This window comes from Oncorhynchus mykiss, chromosome 7 (assembly GCF_013265735.2).
Source record: "Oncorhynchus mykiss isolate Arlee chromosome 7, USDA_OmykA_1.1, whole genome shotgun sequence".
NCBI lineage: Eukaryota > Metazoa > Chordata > Actinopteri > Salmoniformes > Salmonidae > Oncorhynchus > Oncorhynchus mykiss.
Genome location: NC_048571.1, coordinates 13851518 through 13875416, shown reverse-complemented (window position 1 = coordinate 13875416; position 23899 = coordinate 13851518). Strand labels below are relative to the sequence as shown.

Genomic DNA, 23899 nt, shown 5'->3' with positions numbered 1-23899 from the left:
CCTGCGTGTGAGAGAGACCACTGAGAGCGAGTGCAGTGTGGTAGCCTACTGTGTGTGTGCTTCAGTTCTGCGAGCGCTGTCTTTCAGCACCACGGCGCGCGTTCATGGAATGTGCGCACCCGCCGAATTGAGTCTCCAGTAGACGGCGATCAAGCTCTGCCACGATAGAACCGAGCCTTTCTCCTGAAGATGTTCCTTCATACTCGGTGTCAATTGTGACCTTCTCTGTTTGGCAACGATAATTAAAACGTATTGATAAAACAAGGTATTGGTCAATAGGACTCTATACTTGTTTTGCAATCATTCGCCCTTGTAAATTTGTGAGTAATTTCTGAATAGCCACTTAAGGCCTGGTTCGAAAAACCTATTTTAGATAATTAATTGTGCATTAATGTTTTACGTTGAATAGGTTATACGATTCACAATCATATTTTTTATGTAAAATATTAGATAACTGGTTGAGTTTCTTTCTGTCATTAATTAATTGATTGATGTGGAATTGGTTTGGTGGACTGCCAACCCGTGAATAGACTATAGACAGACTTTGCTATGGGGCTATGGAAACACAAAAACAAATGATATAGCCTTAATGAAATTAGATGAATTTGAATCGACATAATCCACAATTACAATGTAAATTACAAAGTACATTTACTTATAATCCGCCTGTCTGCACATTTCAAGACATGTCATATGAGGATGCAGTGAGATACCGGATGGGTAGGACAACACTCTTCTCGTTAATTATCTTTTTATTTTAAGTATACTTAAAAACTGTAAATAACCAATCCTCCATCTTTAAGACAATGGAAAAATCATATGCTTCATTATCTAAATATTGAAAGAGCGTGGGCGACGGAGAGGAACAAAACGGTGCAATTTGAGGACATGTGGCAGAGGCACAGAAAATAGGGTTGAGAACAGGTGGGTATGAGCAGGTGTGATATCGTTGATGTTAGTGTGTATTTTGTATGTGCATGCTTTGTATTGTAATAATAAATAAAAAACGATTTTAAAAAATCAATGAGCGTAATAAAAATATCTCTGAAATGTAAAGTGACGGAGTAGTGTTAAGTCTTGTTTTGTTTATTGAAGCCATATGTTAGGTAAAACCATGAGGTAGGTCACTCAGAATTGTATGTTGTAATGTATCTGTATTTACCCTGCTTGGCCTATAAACACCCAGAGATTGCAGGGGGAGAAATGTCTCCCACAGAATAGTACATCGAGGAGAAATACTATATTGCTTTCTCTCATCATGGGTAACTCCCATGTGGTTCTAGCACAATGTCAATTGTAGCAATCCCCCCTCCACCGCTTTTAGACAAAAGGGTTTGGCTGGCACGTGCTCTGGGCGTCAGTCACCTGTTTCTTAGCAACCGGCACAACAGGAAAACACCTGTGGCTCCAAATAGGCTGCTGATAATGGGACTAGGCCTATCTTTTCTCTTATTTGCAGATACCCCAAGCAAATTATCACAGAGAAATCCAAATGAAACCACATTTAGATGTTGTGTTGATTTCTCCAAGAAGGGGTTGTGTTTATTTTGTTTTTATATGCTTGTGTTTTATTGTGCCTTTTTCTTGTCCTGAGTTTTTATGGGCTATGGGAATTATCCTATTTCATTTCAATATTGTACTGATCCCAAAATGATTAGACTTGCTTTAAAACAACACATTTCAATAGAACGAGTTAAAGATTATTTCCATGTCAGGAATATAGATAGGCTACCAATTATAGTTATATAATCACCTGGCTATGAAATGCATATGTAGACTACATTCATTTTTGTATAACCAATCAATGTTATTCTCGACATAAGCTTTGTTTGTGAAAGGGGGGTCACACTGTGGACCGCGCGCATCTGTTTGGGGGGGAATTTTGGTCTAAAACTGTCCTTTTCCCTATGCATTATCATCGCGGCCATTATCTTTGTAAAATAACCAAACTTGTCAAAGTAGGTTATTGTTATTTACGTTCCCTTCTGGGAGTTGGAGGTAACCCACTACTTGCGGGTGAGTAGCTCTAGCCCTCCTATGTCACCTGACAGCGAGACTGCATGCAAATCACGCCTTTCCTAGAGCGCCATTGGCCACCACCACCTCATTTAGTCGCTGTCAACGCGCATCATATGGGTAAGCTCCATAACTTTACTACTATAGGCACAGAAAGTAGCTCAAAGAGACGCTTTTCATCGAGCTGGATGTGGAAAAAACAAGAGGAGAAAACGACTAATACAGAGAAGGAAGGAAAAGTTTATCGAAGTACCTTTTACTTTGGATTGTATTTCTTCGTTCCATCTTTATTTATTTTTTCCGGGAGGGTTGATTTGCGCAAGTGACGGTGTGTGCCAGCAGTGTGGAGGTGCCGTGACTGAATGTTTCCGTGTATTGGTTGAAAAAGTTAACGCCAGGTGAATGTATAGTATGATGATGGAGACTGATCTACACTCCCCAGTGCCCCAAACGAACACGAATTCGGGGCACACGGGAGGATCAAACAATGGGAACAAAGTCAACCAAGACCGCGTAAAGAGACCGATGAACGCCTTCATGGTTTGGTCCCGGGGCCAGCGGCGGAAGATGGCTCAGGAGAACCCCAAAATGCACAACTCCGAGATCAGCAAGCGGCTCGGCGCCGAGTGGAAGGTGATGTCCGAGGCGGAGAAGAGACCCTTCATCGACGAGGCGAAGCGGCTACGAGCTATGCACATGAAGGAGCATCCGGATTATAAATACAGACCGAGACGGAAGACCAAGACACTGTTAAAAAAGGACAAATACTCTTTGGCCGGTGGGCTGCTTACCGGGACAGGGGGTGGGGGTGTCGGTCTAGGGATGAGCCCTGGGGTCGGACAGAGGTTAGACAGTCCCGGGGGTCACGGTGGTGCGTCTGCTGCCAGCTACGCGCACATGAACGGCTGGGCGAACGGTGCGTACTCGGGGCAGGTGGCTGCAGCTGCGGCGGCCGCGGCCATGATGCAGGAAGCTCAGCTCGCCTACAGCCAGCACCCGGGCAGCGGGCACCACCACCACTCACACCACCACCACCCGCACAACCCCCAGCCCATGCACCGCTATGACATGTCGGCCCTCCAGTACAGCCCCATCTCGAACTCTCAAAGCTACATGAGCGCCTCTCCGTCCGGCTACGGCGGGATCACCTACACGCAGCACCAGAGCTCTGGTGTCGCTTCGTCCGGGTCGATGGGCACGCTGGGCTCTCTGGTGAAATCGGAACCGAGTGTGAGCCCTCCGGTCTCTACTCACTCTCGCGCCCCGTGTCCCGGGGACTTGAGGGACATGATAAGCATGTATTTACCGACGGGGGAAGCTGCAGGTGACCCGTCCGTTCAAAGTAGACTTCACGCGCTACCGCAGCACTACCAGAGCTCCACGACAGGGGTAAACGGAACTGTTCCATTGACACATATTTAGAAAGAGAGAGAGAGAGAGAGAGAGAGAAACATGACTGTGCGATAGCGCAACAAAATCACATAACCAAATATTTACCTCTTTTAGAATGTTGCTATCTCTTTGTACAGGCTATTGGTTATTGTACATTGAAGGCGAATATCTTAATTAAAAAACAATAAGAATACATTAGACAAAATTAACTTTTTCAGTGGGGTATTGTCTGTCCACGTTTATGAAACGCGAGTAGGCCTAATTGCGCATTGGGTTTACTTGCTTTCTAACTGATGGGGATGCCAAGATTTGAGACGATTTAGGTTGTGAAGTATTTACATTTTCTGTGGAAACATAACCGTTAATAAGGACATTTAAATGAGATAACCGTGTGATTAGAATGAATGTGGAAAATGTTTTTAAAAGTTTACAAGATTTCCATTCATTTCACGTTTTCTCGTTTTCACGTGGGTTGCTGTATCTGAAACATTTGTTTTTGTTGTTGTAAAAAAATAAATCATGTAAATTGTGAATAAACACTAGATGAGATTGATAAGCAACTGTAAATAATTTACTAAATGCAATTATGCCAGGAAAGAAAACAATTTTGCGTTGAAGTATGAGTTAAATAAATTTCCCAGATGTTTCGCTGGTTATGGAAAAACGTGTTAGTTTCGTTATTTTGGATTGTATAGGTTTTCTACTTGACACAGTTTGAGTTAACAATGTTAAGGCTAATTCATATTTATATATGGCAGATTAACAAATGACATGACAAAAAATCTACGAGATGCTGGCTCTATTGGTTGTCTGTCTAAACCAAAATCGGGTTAAAACGTATAGTGACTAAAATCGGATGGAGTACATATGGCAAATATGCGTAAATAAGGATGAATTAGTAATGGTGGACGTACTTACTTGTCACACAACCTTGACGGTTTGATGCTCGGTTTAAGCACGAGACAGGACATCAGACAGGGTTATAGGCCTATACATTAATTTAGTTGGAAGTGCAGCAGCAATAGCTTTAATGATAATATCATGTATCATATCAGTATTCAGCATGTTTGGAATAAATATACTCAGATATGTGATAACTGGTTTGGACCACTGAAATAAGATAGGCCCACTAGCGTTTTAATGCTCATAAATTGTTTATATATATATATAAAATGTAGCATATCATTATTATTAGCATGTCATTACTAGCATTATGCTATTGTTATTAATATTACTGATTAATCAAATAGCTGTAAAATATATATCAGATGCTCTTTGAATGTAATTTAATAATATATCATATATCTTTCGTTTTAGTACCTAAAGAAAAGGACGACGTTGTGGTAGTCGCGAGGAAGGGAACAAGACAGGCTCGAGTCACAACACCTGTTGACTTGGCTAATGTCTCGTGGGAGGAACTTCGTGTCGGTCGACTAATGTTTTGATTTGATTTTTTTGAACGGGCTTCTTTTGATTATCTGTCCGGTGACATCTTTTTTGACCAACAGGAAGACGCTCACGCCATCGGTCAACACTAGTTAGGCCTACTGATGACAGAATCACCCATTTTAAAATAAGTTATTTGACTGTCTGTTTTTGCTCTTCTAAGATCCCATATAATTTGCCTAATAATGTAAACTTAATTGTGGACCAATTGTGATGATTTGACATGTGCGTTCTGGCTATTTGTTGATCATGCAATATAACTATGAATATTTTTTTTTCACATTCCCTGTTTCATGTTTGTCATTATACTCATAAATTAACTCACTATATTTCAGTCATTTCCACATCTCGTAATGTGCGTAAAGATTTTACTTTTCATTGACATAATTATCATTTTCAAGAAAGTACAAAAATACGTGTATTGGTCTAAAATAATCTCATAAACTATAATATTCAAATGAGGGAATAAACGAAATGAGGGAATATTCTCTGCTCTCATTTTATTTCATTCATTTACATTGAACTTTCAGAAAGCGTTGTTATTCAAACTTTTCCAGCACTTGTTGCAATTTTGATGTAGATGACAGACACAAACTGGAAGAATCAGTGCGCCAAGATGGAGAAACATAGGCCCAATATCATTAACTAATGGTGCAATCTGCAATGGCATTCTTTTTACATGTTGTTTGTAGAGAATTTTCAAACTTGCGTCATGTTGACCTTTGATACTCGTTTCCCCCATGATTTTTGTTCGCGGTGCAATAAAGTAAATTCATTGAAAATTGGGAGGATTAAAAATGAGAAGTAAAGATGCTTATTTTGTCAAGGATGCTTTCTTTAGAGACGGGGATCTTGGACGCAAGGCTTGATCCCAAACTAATCCAAATTCAATGAAATGTGAATGGATGCAGATACAAAGAATATACAATTATTCATTGGTCATTTAATTAACATTCTCAATTTATCCTTGCTCACTGCTTCAGGGTAAATACCAGAGACGCTGTAAAGGCGCACGTGGAAAAAAATCCTTTCAGCTTCAGCTAAATCTGTCTGGAGACCTGGTGTGCCATTGACATATCTTGGCCTATAGGCCTACCTCGGCAATGAAGTGTGAAGTTTTAAGGGGATAGACATAACAAGTTAACAATCGATTAGAGCTGAGTAACTGATCAATAATCGGTGTGTGTATCTTCATTTACACCGTGCGTACTCCTCCTTACTGAAGTTGATGAATGAATCCGTGTGCAGTCAAGACACCATCGCACAGTGCCTGTTTGGTTGTCATGGGGGATTAGTGTTACTGAGCGGAGTAGTGGAGTGGTTTGTGTAAGGTAGACAAGGATTATACGATCAGAAGAACTAACCCCGGGGTCAGAGGCAAGTCAAAGACTCTCACAATTGCGCACCGGAAGTCCGGAACCATGACGTCAGTCCGGTTCCCCAAGCTTCGCCAGCCATGAAGCAAGTCACACAGGTCCTTATCAAAGAAAGTATTTCAGATCGCGTTTAATCGTTTCTATCATTGTCTCTGGACCTTCACGCTTCAGTCCATTCCCGTCAGCGCTCTATAGGCTAATAACAGGTCAATAGCCAGGCATGTAACCGTAACATTTGGCCTTACGGTCAATACCGAGCTGTTCATTCAAAATGATGGCTGAGAGTTGGAAAATCTAAAAGTGTCTATAAACTATTTTAGTGTATCCTACATCCCACTTCTTATACAGGGATATTTTAGATTGGATTCCTGTATATGGTGTACAAACTGGATTGTTACTCTGACAAAACACACTTAAACCAGCCCTAGTCTAAATTCAAATAATAGTCTATAGGCCACTGTTCTATTCAACTACCATAGGTCATCAAACTATTCTTCCTCAACATTTGTACTCCTCTTGTCTAAGAGTTGTTCTCTGGTATTCAATATTTAACGTAATAGAGGAAAAATGCGTTTCTAAAAGCATCATCAGATAGAAATGACATGTATCGATTTAAATGTTGTTCTAACCTACCCTACTACACACAATGGAATCCCCACTACATTTGATTTGAGTCTTATCGTGTATCTAAAGTAGAGACGCACAAAGACTGGAGCAAGTCCATGGACCGTTTCCAAATCCAAAATAAACGTTCTGCAACATTTCGCCCACAATAATTACCCCATTCTTTGTGAAAAGTGTGTGTGTGAGAGAGAGAGAGGCAGCGGAGGCCCCTGACCATTATATCTCCCCACCACGCGTTATTCTTATCTTGTAGACACTGATACATTCAGCACCAGGAAGCCTCAAACGCGCGTTAGTATTTGCCATCCAGTAAACCCCCGATCTCTTGCACTCGGTGTCCTAAATGTGGATAATTAGCATCACTTTATCACGCCTCCGCATATTTTCTTTTCGCTCCTAAAAACCTCTTCGCTGCCATTGGTTGCCTTTCTGTCACAGGAGATTATGGAGACAGATTGCAAAAACCGAATGTGCTGAAACCAGATTAGCACGGAATAGAAATAGCAACCGGGCCAATAAATTCCTCGCGAGGGCCTTATCGTGCAATTACACGTTGACATGTTTAACCATTTTTCAGCCTCTTAATCCTCCGCCCCTTCCAAGAGTCGACGTTTTGTGCCGTGTGTGTATATATGTGTGTGTGTGTGTGTGTGTGTGTGTGTGTGTGTGTGTGTGTGTGTGTGTGTGTGTGTGTGTGTGTGTGTGTGTGTGTGTGTGTGTGCGCGCGCGCGCAATGTTTTTCCACCCTAAATAGAATCCTCTAAATGTGAAAGACAACTGATAAAGACTTGGGAAACATTTGATAACAACATTTAGGTAGTTTAGATACAGACCAGTTTAGATAATACATATCACTGATTTGAACGATATTCACTTAATGTGCGCATTCCAAAATAATCTGGGCCAATAGAGCACATGAGACCCAACAAGACGCTTGGTATGGGCATGAATATTGGACATCAACTCGGGTTTGCATATTGTCAGTTGACAATCTATTAGATTTCAATATGTAATATCAATAAAGCCCGAACATAAAGCTTCGGTCAATTTACATTTTCTTAATCGTCGGCTTGACTGACTGATTTAGCCATATACCATTATTCAAGCAACACTGACAGACAAAAGTTAAACAGAAGTATTTTAATGCGAACATTTTTGGATGGCTCTATGTAATGTTAGTGATTTATTTTGGTTTTATAGTTGGCCCGCCGTATGCAGCGGGTCTTCCGCTCTTGTGAAGCCTGGGTAGAGGTGATTGTGAGCAGCTCTGCTGGAATTTGGCTGGGCCTGGTCTTGGAGCGCTGCCCCATGCTGACTCCCCATGCATTGAACTGGGCCCTGTGTGTGTGTGTGTGTGTGTGTGTGTGTGTGTGTGTGTGTGTGTGTGTGTGTGTGTGTGTGTGTGTGTGTGTGTGTGTGTGTGTGTGGTGCTTGCGGTTGGGAAGTTTCACTCAGTCAACCGTGCTCTCATTGGCTTCACAAAGCAGATTATAGGCCTCAGCGAATTCCTGAAGGCAGCGAGATGCGACGCAGGTGCAAGGGAGACCAGGAACCCCTCATTGGCATAGCGGGGCAACCATTGGGGACAATCCACGGGACCACACAAAAACCCTCACACTCTGTCCGAGCACAGCCGAGAGCTTGAAATGAAATGCATGGAAAGAAATTAAACTGGAGAAAGATGGCTTTGAGTATTCAGGAAAAAAACGTTAGTTACAGTTTAAAATGAACCATTTTTATAGATGTGTCATCTTTTTGGTTTTATTTTGATGTTAGGCTACATCTCTTCCCTCACCTGAACTGACTCATGAAATAATAATTCCGATAATGATATATTTCTGATAGGCAGATACTAAAGTTCATCACTTTGACAATAGCTATATACATGTCCTGCAATTTCACGAAGCTATTTGCAAATTCCAAAATCATTATTTTACACAGAACTTGACAATCCATGACTAGGTTCTAGTTTCATTCCAATGGTGTTTTTTGGAAATTGTGAATGTCAATGAAAGCACATTACCATTCATAACCTTTAAATTATTTAAATCTCTTTACTTTCCCCCACAAAAAGCTCCAACGCAGTCAGCATGTGACGGAAAGCAAAGAGCGCTAGACCTATGCCATCATGACTTTATATTCAATTAGAACAATTTCTAACTATCAATTACCGACGAAAGCCACAAAATCCCCCGGGGACCGGTAATCACCGTGACCGGTCTCAGTCCGTCCTCAGAGCCATTGAACAGTGCGGCAGGGGGACTGGGCATAATTAGGATTCTCAGCGCGTAGCCCTCCCTGGTGGAAGAATGACTGACTGTTGCCTTCTATTTGATTTTACAAGAGGCCTCTTTCTATATGATCAAGCTATTATGGGCCTACCACGATTTAATGGCTAATCTTTCTGAAATTGTCTTCTAAAATGTCGTGTTTGTTGTCGTTGTTGTCTCTCTCTCTCTCTCTCTCTCTCTCTCTCTCTCTCTCTCTCTTCTGCATTTGAATTACAGCTACAGTTCAGAAAAGTTCGTTTTCTTTCATTACACAATCGTGGATGTGATGCATGTAACGCATGTAGAAACACGCTGCCGCATTAGCCTCTATTGCATTACAAGCCTTTATGGAGTCAGCAACTGTTTGAAATCTGAGGTAAGGGAGAACTCCCCACTCTAACCAATCTGAAGTGTCTGGATCAAGTCTAGGAGGGGGGGTTCTATGAGTGTTTGAAAACGCCCCAATGGGACTCCATGGAAGCGGCGGCATTTGTGAGTTTCCCCCCCCCCCCCTAAGTTTCAATGTTCATTCCGCTAAGGGAATCTGCCGAGTCCATCACATGAGCCTTGAGCTCCGAGCCTCAGTCACCCAGCTCAACCCCCGCCATCCTCGGGTGATTAGCGGACAAAAGAGGTTCCCCTGGACCGGTTATGGTAGTCAATCAAGCAGAACGGGCTATGCAAATGTCTAAGAAAGGCGAGAGGATGGCGAACAGTGCTCCCAATTGTTCGGCACATTTCACAGCACCACGCAGCTGCACCTCTGCGGTTGTCCGGGATTTAAGTGTTCCTACTAGGATACCCCCTCCATTCTCCCCAGTCCCCACCCCAGATTGGAAGAAATAATGAAACTATTAAACGTTTGATACAAAAATTTATTTCTATTATAGGACCTATTTATCAAAAATAACTACAATCAGGCTGTATAACACGTTAATGTTACTTATTAGTATTTACAAATAAATAAATAATGGACAATGTTCTCTATTGTTGCCTGCGTTTCAATAAACAATATGTTTAGGCCTACATGTAATTTCCCATTCTTCAAGCACAACAACTGCATGTTTCCAGCATGCAGCACAGAAAACAAGGAGAACGTTAAGGTAGCCTAATGACCACTTAGGTGCTGTTCTATACAATTGCCACTAAGTAGATACTGTTCTCTCAGTTCATGTCAATCCAGGCGTAAATACCCCCTTTACACCAAGCTGGGAGACCCACAGCCAGCAGGGAAAGCTCATAGAAGTAATTCTATTTCTGTCGAACCTTACATGGAGCTGTCCAGGTGCTGAAATTCCATATAGGCAGAGATCCCTGCAGATGATTGTTTTAAGCCCTTATCTTAAACAACATATAGTGGGGTGACTGACGATAACATTATCCAATTCTGATTCTGATTTTAATTCTGTGAACTAAGAGCTTTTGTGTTATTATTTCTTTATTGAAAGGCAAACCTTTGCATCAAAAAGTAAATTGTGATAAGAAATGTATGTTTGTATGTCAAATAAAATAATGATACAAAAAGGTGTAGGAGTGGAAGATTGAAACATTCAATGTGAAGTTCATTCAAATCAAACCAACTGCTGCTCCAAGTTCCTGTAAGCCAGGCCCAGCCAGCATGAGGCTCTCTGAGAAGTTGATCCACTTTTCAAAAACTATACCTGACCAAAAAAGTAGAACATTTATCCCAACGTGAACACAACTTTGACTCACTCAGTAATCACTAATCACCCGGTCATAGGTGCTAGTGAGATGACTCTTTCTCTTTCCCTCTGCTAGCCTGCTGGAGCTATAGAGCTGGAGCTGGAGCTGGGTAATTTGCAGATAGCAGGTGGGTCAAACTTCACACATTCCCCTCCACGTCTTGGCCTTTTTTCTGCCATTCCCCTGTCGAGCTGCCAAAAAATAAACGGCTGCAAATTAGCGTCAATTATGACGCTGACTGTGTAATTTAGTGGCGTTTTGACACGGAAAGCCGGCAGATGTTGGGAAGTCAGAGTGAGCTGGTTCCCCTGGGGCCCTTAATTAAATCATACTAATCCACTGACCTGAGGGTTAAGGCACAGGGCAGAACTGCCTTAGTCTGCTGGAGACACTGGGAGAGGACAGGGTGAGAGAATGGAGAGGGTGGGGGGAGGTGCTGTACGTGTGTGTGTGTGTGTGTGTGTGTGTGTGTGTGTGTGTGTGTGTGTGTGTGTGTGTGTGTGTGTGTGTGTGTGTGTGTGTGTGTGTGTGTGTGTGAGAGAGAGAGAGAGAGAGAGTATGTAAGTGTATTTGCCTGTGTCTGAGCTTGTAAATTGCCTTTGGAAAGTATTCAGACCCCTTGACTTTTTCCACGTTTTGTTACATTACAGGCTTATTCTAAAATTGATTAAATTGTTTATTTTCCTCATCAATCTACACATAATGACAAAGCATAAACAGGTTTATAGAAATTTTGTCTGATTTTTTTTATTTTTTTTATTTTTTAATACAATTTACATAAGTATTCAGACCCTTTACTCAGTACTTTGTTGAATCAAGTCTTCTTGGGTATGACGCTACAAGCTTGGCACACCTGTATTTGTGGAGTTTCTCCCATTCTTCTCTGCAGATCCTCTCAAGCTCTGTCAGGTTGGTTGGCGGAGTGTTGCTGCACAACTATTTTCAGGTCTCTCTAGAGATGTTTGATAGGGTTCAAGGCCAGGCTCTGGCTGGGCCACTCAAGGACATTCAGAGACTTGTCCCGAAGCCACTTTTACGTTGTCTTGGCTGTGTGCTTTGTCCTATTGGAAGGTGAACCTTTGCCCCAGTCTGAGCGTTCTGGAGCAGGTTTTCATCAAGAATCTCACTGTACTTTGCTCCGTTCATCTTCCCCTCGATCCTGACGAGTCTCCCTGTCCCTGCCGCTGAGAAACATCCCCACAGCATGATACTTCCACCACCATGCTTCACCTTAAGGATGGTGCCAGGTTTCCTCCAGATGTGACACTTGGCATTCAGGCCAAAGAGTTCAATCTTGGTTTCATCAGACCAGAGAATCTTGTTTCTCATGATCTGAGAGTCTTTAGGTGTCTTTTGGCAAACTCCAAGCAGGCTGTCATGTGCCTTTTACTGAGGAGTGGCTTCCGTCTGGCCACTCTACCATAAAGTCCTGATTGGTGGAGTGCTGCAGAGATGGTTGTCCTTCTGGAAGGTTCTCCCATCTCTACAGAAGAACTCTAGAGCTCTGTCAGAGTGACCACCTCCCTGACCAAGGCCCTTCTCCTGTGATTGCTCAGTTTGGGCGGGCGGCCAGCTCTAGGAAGAGTCTTGGTGGTTCCAAATTTCTTCCATTTAAGAATGATGGAGGCCACTGTGTCCTTGGAGACCTTCAATGCTGCAGAAATGTTTTGGTACCCTTCCCCTGATCTGTCCCTCGACACAAACCTGTCTCAGAGCTCTACTGACAATTCCTTTGATCTCATGGCTTGGTTTTTGCTCTGACATGCACTGTCAACTGTGGGACATTATATAGACAGGCGTGCCTTTCCAAATCATGTCCAATCAATTGAATTTACCCCAGGTGGACCCCAATCAAGTTGTAGAAACATCTCAAGGATGATCAATGGAAACAGGATGCACCTGAGCTCAATTTTGAGTCTCATAGCAAAAGGTCTGAATACTTATGTAAATAAATTATTTACGTTTTTATTTTTAATACATTTGCAAACATTTCTAAAAACCTGTTTTCGCTTTGTCATTATGGGGTATCGTGTACAGATTGCTGAGGAGTTTTTTTATTGAATCCATTTTAGAAGAAGGCTGTAACATAACAAAATGTGGAAAAAGTCAGGTGGTCTGAATACTTTCCGGAGGCATTGTAAGTGTATTTGTCTGTCTGTGTGAACCTGTGAGTGTATTTGTCTGTCTGTGTGAACCTGTGAGTGTATTTGTCTGTCTGTGTGAACCTGTGAGTGTATTTGTCTGTCTGTGTGAACCTGAGTGTATTTGTCTGTCTGTGTGAACCTGTGAGTGTATTTGTCTGTCTGTGTGAACCTGTGAGTGTATTTGCCTGTCTGTGCAGAGACTGTACGTACATTTGCCTGCGTGTGTGAACCTGTGAGTGTATTTGTCTGTCTGTGCAGAGACTGTACGTATATTTGCCTGCATGTGTGAACCTGTGAGTGTATTTGTCTGTCTGTGCAGAGACTGTACGTACATTTGCCTGCGTGTGTGAACCTGTGAGTGTATTTGCCTGCGTGTGAACCTGTGAGTGTATTTGCCTGTGTGTGTGAACCTGCGAGTGTATTTGCCTGTGTGTGTGAACCTGCGAGTGTATTTGCCTGTGTGTGTGAACCTGCGAGTGTATTTGCCTGTGTGAGAGCCTATAAGTGTTTGTATTAGCCTGTGTGTGTCCTTACATATGTTTATGTATGTGCCTACCGTATGTTGGTGTTTGTGTGTTGAGACTGAGGCAATATGCAAATCTCAGGGAGGGGATTTGCCTAACCAGAGAACCATGCTTGTTAGTGATACCCTGGCTAAAGATTTTCACAAACACCCACCTCCTTGATCCACTTTCATAGTTATTATTACACTGTCCGCACAGCGCAGAGGGAATCTTTACTGGCACCGCTACACCATGGATCCATCCGGGATTAAACAGGTTGGTGGGAACAGTCAGGAGGTATTTACGTTTTCTCATTATAGCTTTATAATCTGACTCCTCGCTGTATAAACAACACACACATAGGCTTAGTCAGCCCAGGCAGTACCCCGATACTGTTTTACATCCTCTTCCATCTAGCTCATTTCTGACTTGGAGAGGATCCAATGGGATTTTACTATTCATTCTGGATTTCTTCTTGTATGGACATAACTATAGAACAATATATTTTAACGCAAATCGTGGCTAAAAATGAAATCACAAATGAATGTAATATGCGATGTGTGAGTTTGTACCCACTCCTCTTTTCAGAACTTAACACACGACTGATCTTGAAATGTTGCTATTATGGAAGATGTGTAATCATGTTGTTGCAGTCAGCAGCTACAGTAACTTTACACTGTTGTGAGTGGGACAATGTTTTAAATGCCCTAAACTCATGTTTTATTAGCCCATATAATAGAGAGTAAAGGAATCTGTTATAATTGTCTTATTCAGTATAGTTTTTATCCAAATGCAAATGAATAAATTAAACTAAATGAAATAAATGTATTCATTCTTTGCCTGTATGTTATTTTATTTGATTGCGTATATTTAATCATCATGTGTGTGTGTGTGTGTGTGTGTGTGTGTGTGTGTGTGTGCGTGCGTGCACGCGTTCGTGCGTGCGTGTGTGTGCGTGCCCATGTGTGCAGGTGTGTGTGGGTTTGTTGGGGAACAGCCATCCAGTGTATCAGCATATGCAGAGAATGTACGTACCACAGCAAAAGGCTGTCTGGACCTCTTTAAAGCCATCAATCACATCATTAAGAACTTTTTGTTTACAAAGCCCTGCTCCACAAGCTTCCAACGTACCTAACTTCACTGTTAAGATTTAGAATGACAAGTTATCAAAGCCGTTCACAGGGTTGGTTTACTCTGGAGACTGTTTTGGTGTCTAGAGAGTTAGGTCAATCAGCCTTTAACTTCCTTGCACTGTATGTTTGGATTCATCTCCAAAAGGCGTTTTGATTGGATGCTTTGGTGTTGCTAGGGCAATTCAGACAGCTGACAGAGGATTTTATCATGCTGAATGTGTTTGTTTTAAATGACTGTGTTTTTTTTATCTTAATGTGTTTTTAATGTGTTTATTGTGTATATTTATGTATCTACTGTATGCCTATTGATGCATTAATTTTTGTATTGTGCAGAGCTTATTTGCAAAAGAGACTTTAGTCTCAATATGAGTTCCCTGTTGAAATAAAGGTCAATAAAATACACATTGACACTGGAATTGCCACAATTGATCCACATTCTAGTGAGCAAAACAACACTATAGCCAGCAAACCAAATCCAAGGTGAGTGTGTGGTGAGAGATTCAAAGGGACATACACAACAAGGCTACCCATCCCTGTAGCTGTGGGGAGTTATCACACAACAGCAGAGTGTTTAGAAATGCCTTAAAAACCATTTGAAGATGTATTAGTGGTTCCTCCATTGCTGCCAATGGAAGCCCAATGAGAAGTACATGGGTGTTTTTTTAGCATCTCCAAATTCCCAGCTTTGCTAAGGTGCTTTGGGGAAAGGATTAGACAGTGCTGGCAGAGGGGAGAAAGCCTTGCTGATTTCCTACCAGCAAGAGGAGACAAAGAAGGAAGGAGAGAGAGGAGGAGGAGAAGAGGTGAGGGGGAATGAAGGAAGGAGAGAGAGGAGGAGGAGGAGAAGTGAGGGGGAATGAAGGAAGGAGAGAGAGGAAGAGGAGAAGAAGTGAGGGGGAATGAAGGGAGGAGAGAGGAGGAGGAGAAGACGTGAGGGGAAATGAAGGGAGCAGGAAGAACAGGTTGTATAAACATGAGTGGAGAAGAGAGAACAGAGAGACTCTAAACAGTAATTAACACAGAGGAAAGGCTTCACCGTCTCACCACCAACGGTGTGAGACCTGTCACCGTGGTCGTGCACGCACACAGGCACGTGCACACACACACACATAGACACACACATGCTCTTTTTACTTCTTCAGGCACTCTTACTCAAGACAATCGCACAACTTATTCCTTTGCAGTGACATCACAATAAGGTAAGGTCATGTAAACTGTTAGAGATGACATCACAATAAGGTAAGGTCATGTAAACTGTTAGAGATGACATCACAATAAGGTAAGGTCATGTAAACTGTTAGAGATGACATCACAATAAGGTAAGGTCATGTAAACTGTTAGAGATGACATCACAATAAGGTAAGGTCATGTAAACTGTTAGAGACGACATCACAATAAGGTAAGGTCATGCAAACTGATACAGAGGTGACATCACAATAACGTAAGGTCCTGCAAACTGTTACAGAGGTGACATCACAATAAGGTAAGGTCATGTAAACTGTTACAGAGGTGACATCACAATAAGGTAAGGTCATGCAAACTGTTACAGAGGTGACATCACAATAAGGTAAGGTCATGTAAACTGATACAGAGGTGACATCACAATAAGGTAAGGTCATGTAAACTGTTAGAGATGACATCACAATAAGGTAAGGTCATGTAAACTGTTAGAGACGACATCACAATAAGGTAAGGTCATGCAAACTGATACAGAGGTGACATCACAATAACGTAAGGTCCTGCAAACTGTTACAGAGGTGACATCACAATAAGGTAAGGTCATGTAAACTGTTACAGAGGTGACATCACAATAAGGTAAGGTCATGCAAACTGTTACAGAGGTGACATCACAATAAGGTAAGGTCATGCAAACTGATACAGAGGTGACATCACAATAAGGTAAGGTCATGCAAACTGTTACAGAGGTGACATCACAATAAGGTAAGGTCATGCAAACTGTTACAGAGATGACATCACAATAAGTTAAGGTCATGCAAACTGTTACAGAGATGACATCACAATAAGGTAAGGTCATGCAAACTGTTACAGAGATGACATCACAATAAGGTAAGGTCATGCAGACTGTTACAGAGATGACATCACAATAAGGTAAGGTCATGCAAACTGTTACAGAGATGACATCACAATAAGGTAAGGTCATGCAGACTGTTACAGAGATGACATCACAATAAGGTCTATGTAAGGTCATGTAAACTGTTCTACTCATCTATTTCATCATTCATCCGTTTTCTCAACAGGTTAACAGACAGCACAAGTCAGAGAGCTTGTCCAGGGCCAAGGGGGTCATACCAAGCTGGCAGGCCTCTTTGATAGGTGGAGCCCTCTCTCTCTGCAGCGTCCTATTACAGCAGGGAAGGAACTGGATATGGCCCTGTTTGTAAAACTTGACACAATGAACTTGACAGACAGACAGATTTCTCCTCTCTCCCCGTCCGTTTAGGGTTACTGTGATCTCATTATGGGTCTTGAAAGGGGACAGGTAATGCTAGCTGGGGTGGCATGGTGTGGCTCTAGCAGTGCCCCGGCCCCAATACTTTATTCTTCAACCCAAGCCTTGATTACCTGAACCGCCCAGGCTCCATTTCAACCACTTATCTCAGCCAGAAATAATCATCTGATCAGCCACTGCCAGGGCCACAGGGGGCCACAGAGAGAGACAGGCTGCAGGGGCATCAGGTCATTTTCCAGCAGGTTAAATACTAGCCAGCCTCAGAACCATACTGTGTGATGATAGACAACTCATCTATACATGTATGGACAATGGCAATAACAGAGTTGTTTTAAGAATATACAGGATGAATACATAGTCTACATGCAACACCCGATCTGTTTTGGATCAAAATATTACCTTGTAATGATGTGTCAGATCATTTACACTAACTACTGCATCCTGTATGTCGTCCTTACTGGTACCATATAAATATCATTCAAATTCTGTGACTGGCACCCTTACTGAACGATAACTGTGCTTTCTTGAATAGATTTGTTATTCACTTCCCAGCCGCTGTAAGTGGTGTGTGTTCTGTAATGTTCAGTTGGCCGGAATGCGAAAACATAACAAAAACGCTACACGGAAACCACCATAACAGACATTGAAAAAAGCATATTGAATGTAAGGAGGTAGGGAAGGAGGCTTCGGGAGGGAGCATTTGAGTGTATTTTTGACCTCCCTGAGGAAAGTGGCTGAAACTCCAACGTCTCGATCGCTACAGTCCTATTCTCCTGTACCAATTTAGCGGGGCCCCCTGCGTCCCTGCCTAGCCTCTAACACAGAGCCAGGGACAATAGGCCCCCACTGTGCTGGTCTGCCTGGCTCTCAGCTGCCAGGAGAAGTGCATGCTGGAGCCACAGGGACGCATTATGGACATATTATTCTGCCCCACAGTCTACCAGGGCCTGGCCCAGTGGCCCCTCATGGCCTCCAACGGCCCTCCAGCCACACTAAGTGCAGAGAAGGGAATTAAGTGACATTTTCTCCGAAGTTGTGACCTTTGTTTTTGCATTGACTCGAGAGACATTAAAAACACACAGGCACACACATACATTTACAAGTACACACACTCTCTTCCACACATACACACATTCTGCAAGTATACAAGAACACGGAGTACAAATGAAATATCTGAAGTGCTTATGCCTCTCTCTGTACACACACACACACACACACACACACACACACACACACACACACACACACACACACACACACACACACACACACACACACACACACACACACACACACACACACACACACACACACACACACACACACACAGCTCCAGCACATGTTGAGCAGATGAATAATAAGGGGTGTATCTGCAGCGTGCTGCACAGAGAGATGAAGTTAATGAACACGGCTTAGTTACTCTCTGTCTGTCTGTGTTTCGTGCACCAATGAGATCCCAACTCCTCCACCCAGCACCGCTTTGCTTCCGCTGCTGCAGCCCAGATTCTGTGCCTCTCCCTGGGCTTGGCTGCCATCCATCTGGGGGATACTGGAAGCAGTCAGGCTGTGAAACAACTTCCACAGGAGCCTTCCTTCCTTCACTGGGGGAGACAATGTTTCTCTTAGTGTGGGATACAGTCACTTCCGTCACAGTTCAACAACCAACACATTCTGGATATTTGGAGGTGGGGGGAGTCAGATCTGAGCATACCCAGAGTTTGTGAAAATTGGTAGAATATTCTCTGAGTTGTTTCATCTACTTTTATTGTAAGAGCTCAGAATGGTTGTATAGAGAACATCCAGAACATTCTGGAAACTATAGCAAAGTGGCCTGATGAAGAAGAGTGATTTGTAGTGATAGTCTGTTAGACAACGCTTTGACACCGTCAGAATGTCACCTTGAACGTCTGTTGTGACCAGACTGAGAGCTAGTCTGTGTGGTAGGATTCAGACCTTCAAAGGGTGTCTATTACCTCTGTCCATCTGGCTACTACTTGGCTAATCAAATCAAATCAAATTGTATTCGTCACATACACATGGTTAGCAGATGTTAATGCGAGTGTAGCGAAATGCTTGTGCTTCTAGTTCCGACAATGCAGTAATAACGAGTAATCTAACCTAACAATTCCACAACAACTACCTTATACACACACAAGTGTAAAGGGATAAAGAATATGTACATAAAGATATATGAATGAGTGATGGTAGAGAACGGCATAGGCAAGATGCAGTAGATGGTATCGAGTACAGTATATACATATGAGATGAGTAATGTAGGGTAAACATTATAATGTAAACATTATATTAAGTGGCATTGTTTAAAGTGGCTAGTGATACATTTTTTTACATCAATTTTCCATTATTAAAGTGGCTGGAGTTGAGTCAGTATGTTGGCAGCCGCCACTCAATGTTAGTGGTGGCTGTTTAACAGTCTGATGGCCTTGAGATAGCAGCTGTTTGTCAGTCTCTCAGTTCCTGCTTTGATGCACCTGTACTGACCTCGCCTTCTGGATGATAGCGGGGTGAACAGGCCGTGGCTCGGGTGGATGTTGTCCTTGATGATCTTTATGGCCTTCCTGTGACATAGGGTGGTGTAGGTGTCCTGAAGGGCAGGTAGTTTGCCCCTGGTGATGCGTTGTGCAGACCTCACTACCCTCTGGAGAGCCTTACGGTTGTGGGCGGAGCAGTTGCCCTACCAGGCAGTGATACAGCCCGACAGGATGCTCTCGATTGTGCATCTGTAAAAGTTTGTGAGTGCTTTTGGTGACAAGCCAAATTTCTTCAGCCTCCTGAAGTTGAAGAGGCGCGGCTGCGCCTTCTTCACCACGCTGACTGTGTGGGTGGACCAATTCAGTTTGTCCGTGATGTGTACGCCGAGGAACTTAAAACGTATTACCCTCTCCACTACTGTCCCGTCGATGTGGATAGGGGGGTGCTCCCTCTGCTGTTTCCTGAAGTCCACGATCATCTCCTTTGTTTTGTTGACGTGGAGTGTGAGGTTATTTTCCTGACACCACACTCCGAGGGCCCTCACCTCCTCCCTGTAGGCCGTCTCGTCGTTGTTGGCTAGGGTACACAGCTGTGTCCAGGGAATCCTCATCGGCTCCAGGTGGATTCAAAGGATCAAATAAATGACATATATGGTTGTCTTTCATTTCACCCCAATGTCTCTTTCCCTAAGATTGCCTTCCGATCAATCTGTCCCTCACAGACAGCCAGCCAGCCAGCCAGCCAGCCAGCCAGCCAGCCAGCCAGCCAGCCAGCCAGACAGACAGACAGACAGACAGACAGACAGACAGACAGACAGACAGACAGACAGACAGACAGACAGACAGACAGACAGACAGACAGACAGACAGACAGAAGACTCACAGACAAGTCAGCCAAGACAAGACCAGACCTGATTCACACAGACTCTCTCTTTACAGCTATAAAAACTCCTCCAAACTAGAGAGCAGCTCATGTACTCTTCATCGCAGGCTAAACGAGCATCATTATCATAGGGACCGTCTTCTCTTCTCTCCGCAATTGATAGATCAGCAATCAGCCCCTGAACAGTCGGCTCCCCTCTGGCTCCGGATCATTTTGTACCTTTTAACCTCGGAGCAGAGCAGCCCCAGCTTTTAGTTTGACAGGCAGTAAGAGCCAGGAGAGTCTGTGTAATGGGATGCTCACAGCAGGGTGGATCTGCCTGAGTCTGCCTGACTGTAGCAGGGGAACAGGGGAGAGGAGAGAGGACAGGAGAGAGAGGTAGGAGAGAGGGAGAAAAGGAGAGAGGGACAGAGGGCCCTGGCTGCATAATGTCATCTGACTGCAGGAGAATATGGATCAGAGGGAAGATGATAGAGTGGATAGGTCGAGAGCTTAAAACTGGCTCCTGTGGATGGTGAATAGAAGGGCTAGATGAGATGGAGGGAGGGAAGAGGGAGAGAGCGAGATAGAGTGAGGCTGTCTCACCTCAACTCAACTCTGTGGGGCCTCCAAGCCCAGAGATGACACAGCTCTTTTGTAGTTGAATATAAAAAGTGAGAGTGTACGCTAACCTGTCTTTCTTTTATTCTTTCTTTCTTCCTGAAGGAAAGGAGATGAGCAGAAGGATCTATTTCATACTATTGAGATGAACCGTGGGTAGAGAGAAAGCACTGTAACAGTTCACATGTGCTGTGAAGTAACACTATCCCCTCTTGAGTGAAGAACCCATGAAATGTACCTAAGGAGAACCACGACACAGGATGTCACCTAAGGTATTGAAACAGGGCAGGGAGTTGGAACCAGTACAGATATGGAAACGTATAGATCGCCCAACGTCAAGACTGATGTGTTACTCCACAATTGGCGTCTTCATAGTGCAGTGACTCTGACTGGGTAAACTCCCAGCCCCCGGCTTCTCTCTCTCTCTCTCTCTACACAACACTGGATCTGAGAAAAAGAGAAATATCTTTGTTTTGAATCTGATGATAACTGTTTATTTTCCAAGCTGTCGAGAAAAAGTCTCCCTGCTGACTTCCTCTTGGGGTTTTTTAGACACTTCTAAAGCGGTGCAATAAACCAACGCCTCACTTACCTCTCATCACGGTGCTACTAACACACAGCCTGACAATAATGTGTGTGTTCGCTGGTGATAAAACAACGCCTCACTTACCTCTCATCACGGTGCTACTAACACACAGCCTGACAATAATGTGTGTGTTCGCTGGTGATAAAACAACGCCTCACTTACCTCTCATCACGGTGCTACTAACACACAGCCTGACAATAATGTGTGTGTTCGCTGGTGATAAAACAACGCCTCACTTACCTCTCATCACGGTGCTACTAACACACAGCCTGACAATAATGTGTGTGTTCGCTGGTGATAAAACAACGCCTCACTTACCTCTCATCACGGTGCTACTAACACACAGCCTGACAATAATGTGTGTGTTCGCTGGTGATAAAACAACGCCTCACTTACCTCTCATCACGGTGCTACTAACACACAGCCTGACAATAATGTGTGTGTTCGCTGGTGATAAAACAACGCCTCACTTACCTCTCATCACGGTGCTACTAACACACAGCCTGACAATAATGTGTGTGTTCGCTGGTGATAAAACAACGCCTCACTTACCTCTCATCACGGTGCTACTAACACACAGCCTGACAATAATGTGTGTGTTCGCTGGTGATAAAACAACGCCTCACTTACCTCTCATCACGGTGCTACTAACACACAGCCTGACAATAATGTGTGTGTTCGCTGGTGATAAAACAACGCCTCACTTACCTCTCATCACGGTGCTACTAACACACAGCCTGACAATAATGTGTGTGTTCGCTGGTGATAAAACAACGCCTCACTTACCTCTCATCACGGTGCTACTAACACACAGCCTGACAATAATGTGTGTGTTCGCTGGTGATAAAACAACGCCTCACTTACCTCTCATCACGGTGCTACTAACACACAGCCTGACAATAATGTGTGTGTTCGCTGGTGATAAAACAACGCCTCACTTACCTCTCATCACGGTGCTACTAACACACAGCCTGACAATAATGTGTGTGTTCGCTGGTGATAAAACAACGCCTCACTTACCTCTCATCACGGTGCTACTAACACACAGCCTGACAATAATGTGTGTGTTCGCTGGTGATAAAACAACGCCTCACTTACCTCTCATCACGGTGCTACTAACACACAGCCTGACAATAATGTGTGTGTTCGCTGGTGATAAAACAACGCCTCACTTACCTCTCATCACGGTGCTACTAACACACAGCCTGACAATAATGTGTGTGTTCGCTGGTGATAAAACAACGCCTCACTTACCTCTCATCACGGTGCTACTAACACACAGCCTGACAATAATGTGTGTGTTCGCTGGTGATAAAACAACGCCTCACTTACCTCTCATCACGGTGCTACTAACACACAGCCTGACAATAATGTGTGTGTTCGCTGGTGATAAAACAACGCCTCACTTTCCTCTCATCACGGTGCTACCAACACACAGCCTGACAATAATGTGTGTGTTCGCTGGTGATAAAACAACGCCTCACTTACCTCTCATCACGGTGCTACTAACACACAGCCTGACAATAATGTGTGTGTTCGCTGGTGATAAAACAACGCCTCACTTACCTCTCATCACGGTGCTACTAACACACAGCCTGACAATAATGTGTGTGTTCGCTGGTGATAAAACAACGCCTCACTTACCTCTCATCACGGTGCTACTAACACACAGCCTGACAATAATGTGTGTGTTCGCTGGTGATAAAACAACGCCTCACTTTCCTCTCATCACGGTGCTACTAACACACAGCCTGACAATAATGTGTGTGTTCGCTGGTGATAAAACAACGCCTCACTTACCTCTCATCACGGTGCTACTAACACACAGCCTGACAATAATGTGTGTGTTCGCTGGTGATAAAACAACGCCTCACTTACCTCTCATCACGGTGCTACTAACACACAGCCTGACAATAATGTGTGTGTTCGCTGGTGATAAAACAACGCCTCACTTACCTCTCATCACGGTGCTACTAACACACAGCCTGACAATAATGTGTGTGTTCGCTGGTGATAAAACAACGCCTCACTTACCTCTCATCACGGTGCTACTAACACACAGCCTGACAATAATGTGTGTGTTCGCTGGTGATAAAACAACGCCTCATCACCGTGCTACTAACACACAGCCTGACAATAATGTATGTTGGTGATAAAACAATGCCTCATCACCGTGCTACTAACTCACAGCCTGACAATAATGTATGTTGGTGATAAAACAATGCCTCATCACCGTGCTACTAACACACAGCCTGACAATAAT

At 43.4% G+C, this 23899-nt stretch overlaps 1 protein-coding gene across 1 annotated transcript; it reads left to right on the top strand.

The window, feature by feature from the left end:
• The first annotated feature begins 2098 nt into the window (after nucleotides 1–2098).
• On the top strand, nucleotides 2099–5337 carry LOC110527353 (transcription factor Sox-1a-like). The gene is made up of 2 exons (XM_021608575.2): nucleotides 2099–3405; nucleotides 4726–5337. Exons 1-2 carry the CDS (start codon nucleotides 2419–2421, stop codon nucleotides 4753–4755), a joined length of 1017 nt encoding a protein of 338 aa, XP_021464250.1. The 5' UTR covers nucleotides 2099–2418; the 3' UTR covers nucleotides 4756–5337.
• The last annotated feature ends 18562 nt before the right edge of the window (nucleotides 5338–23899 follow it).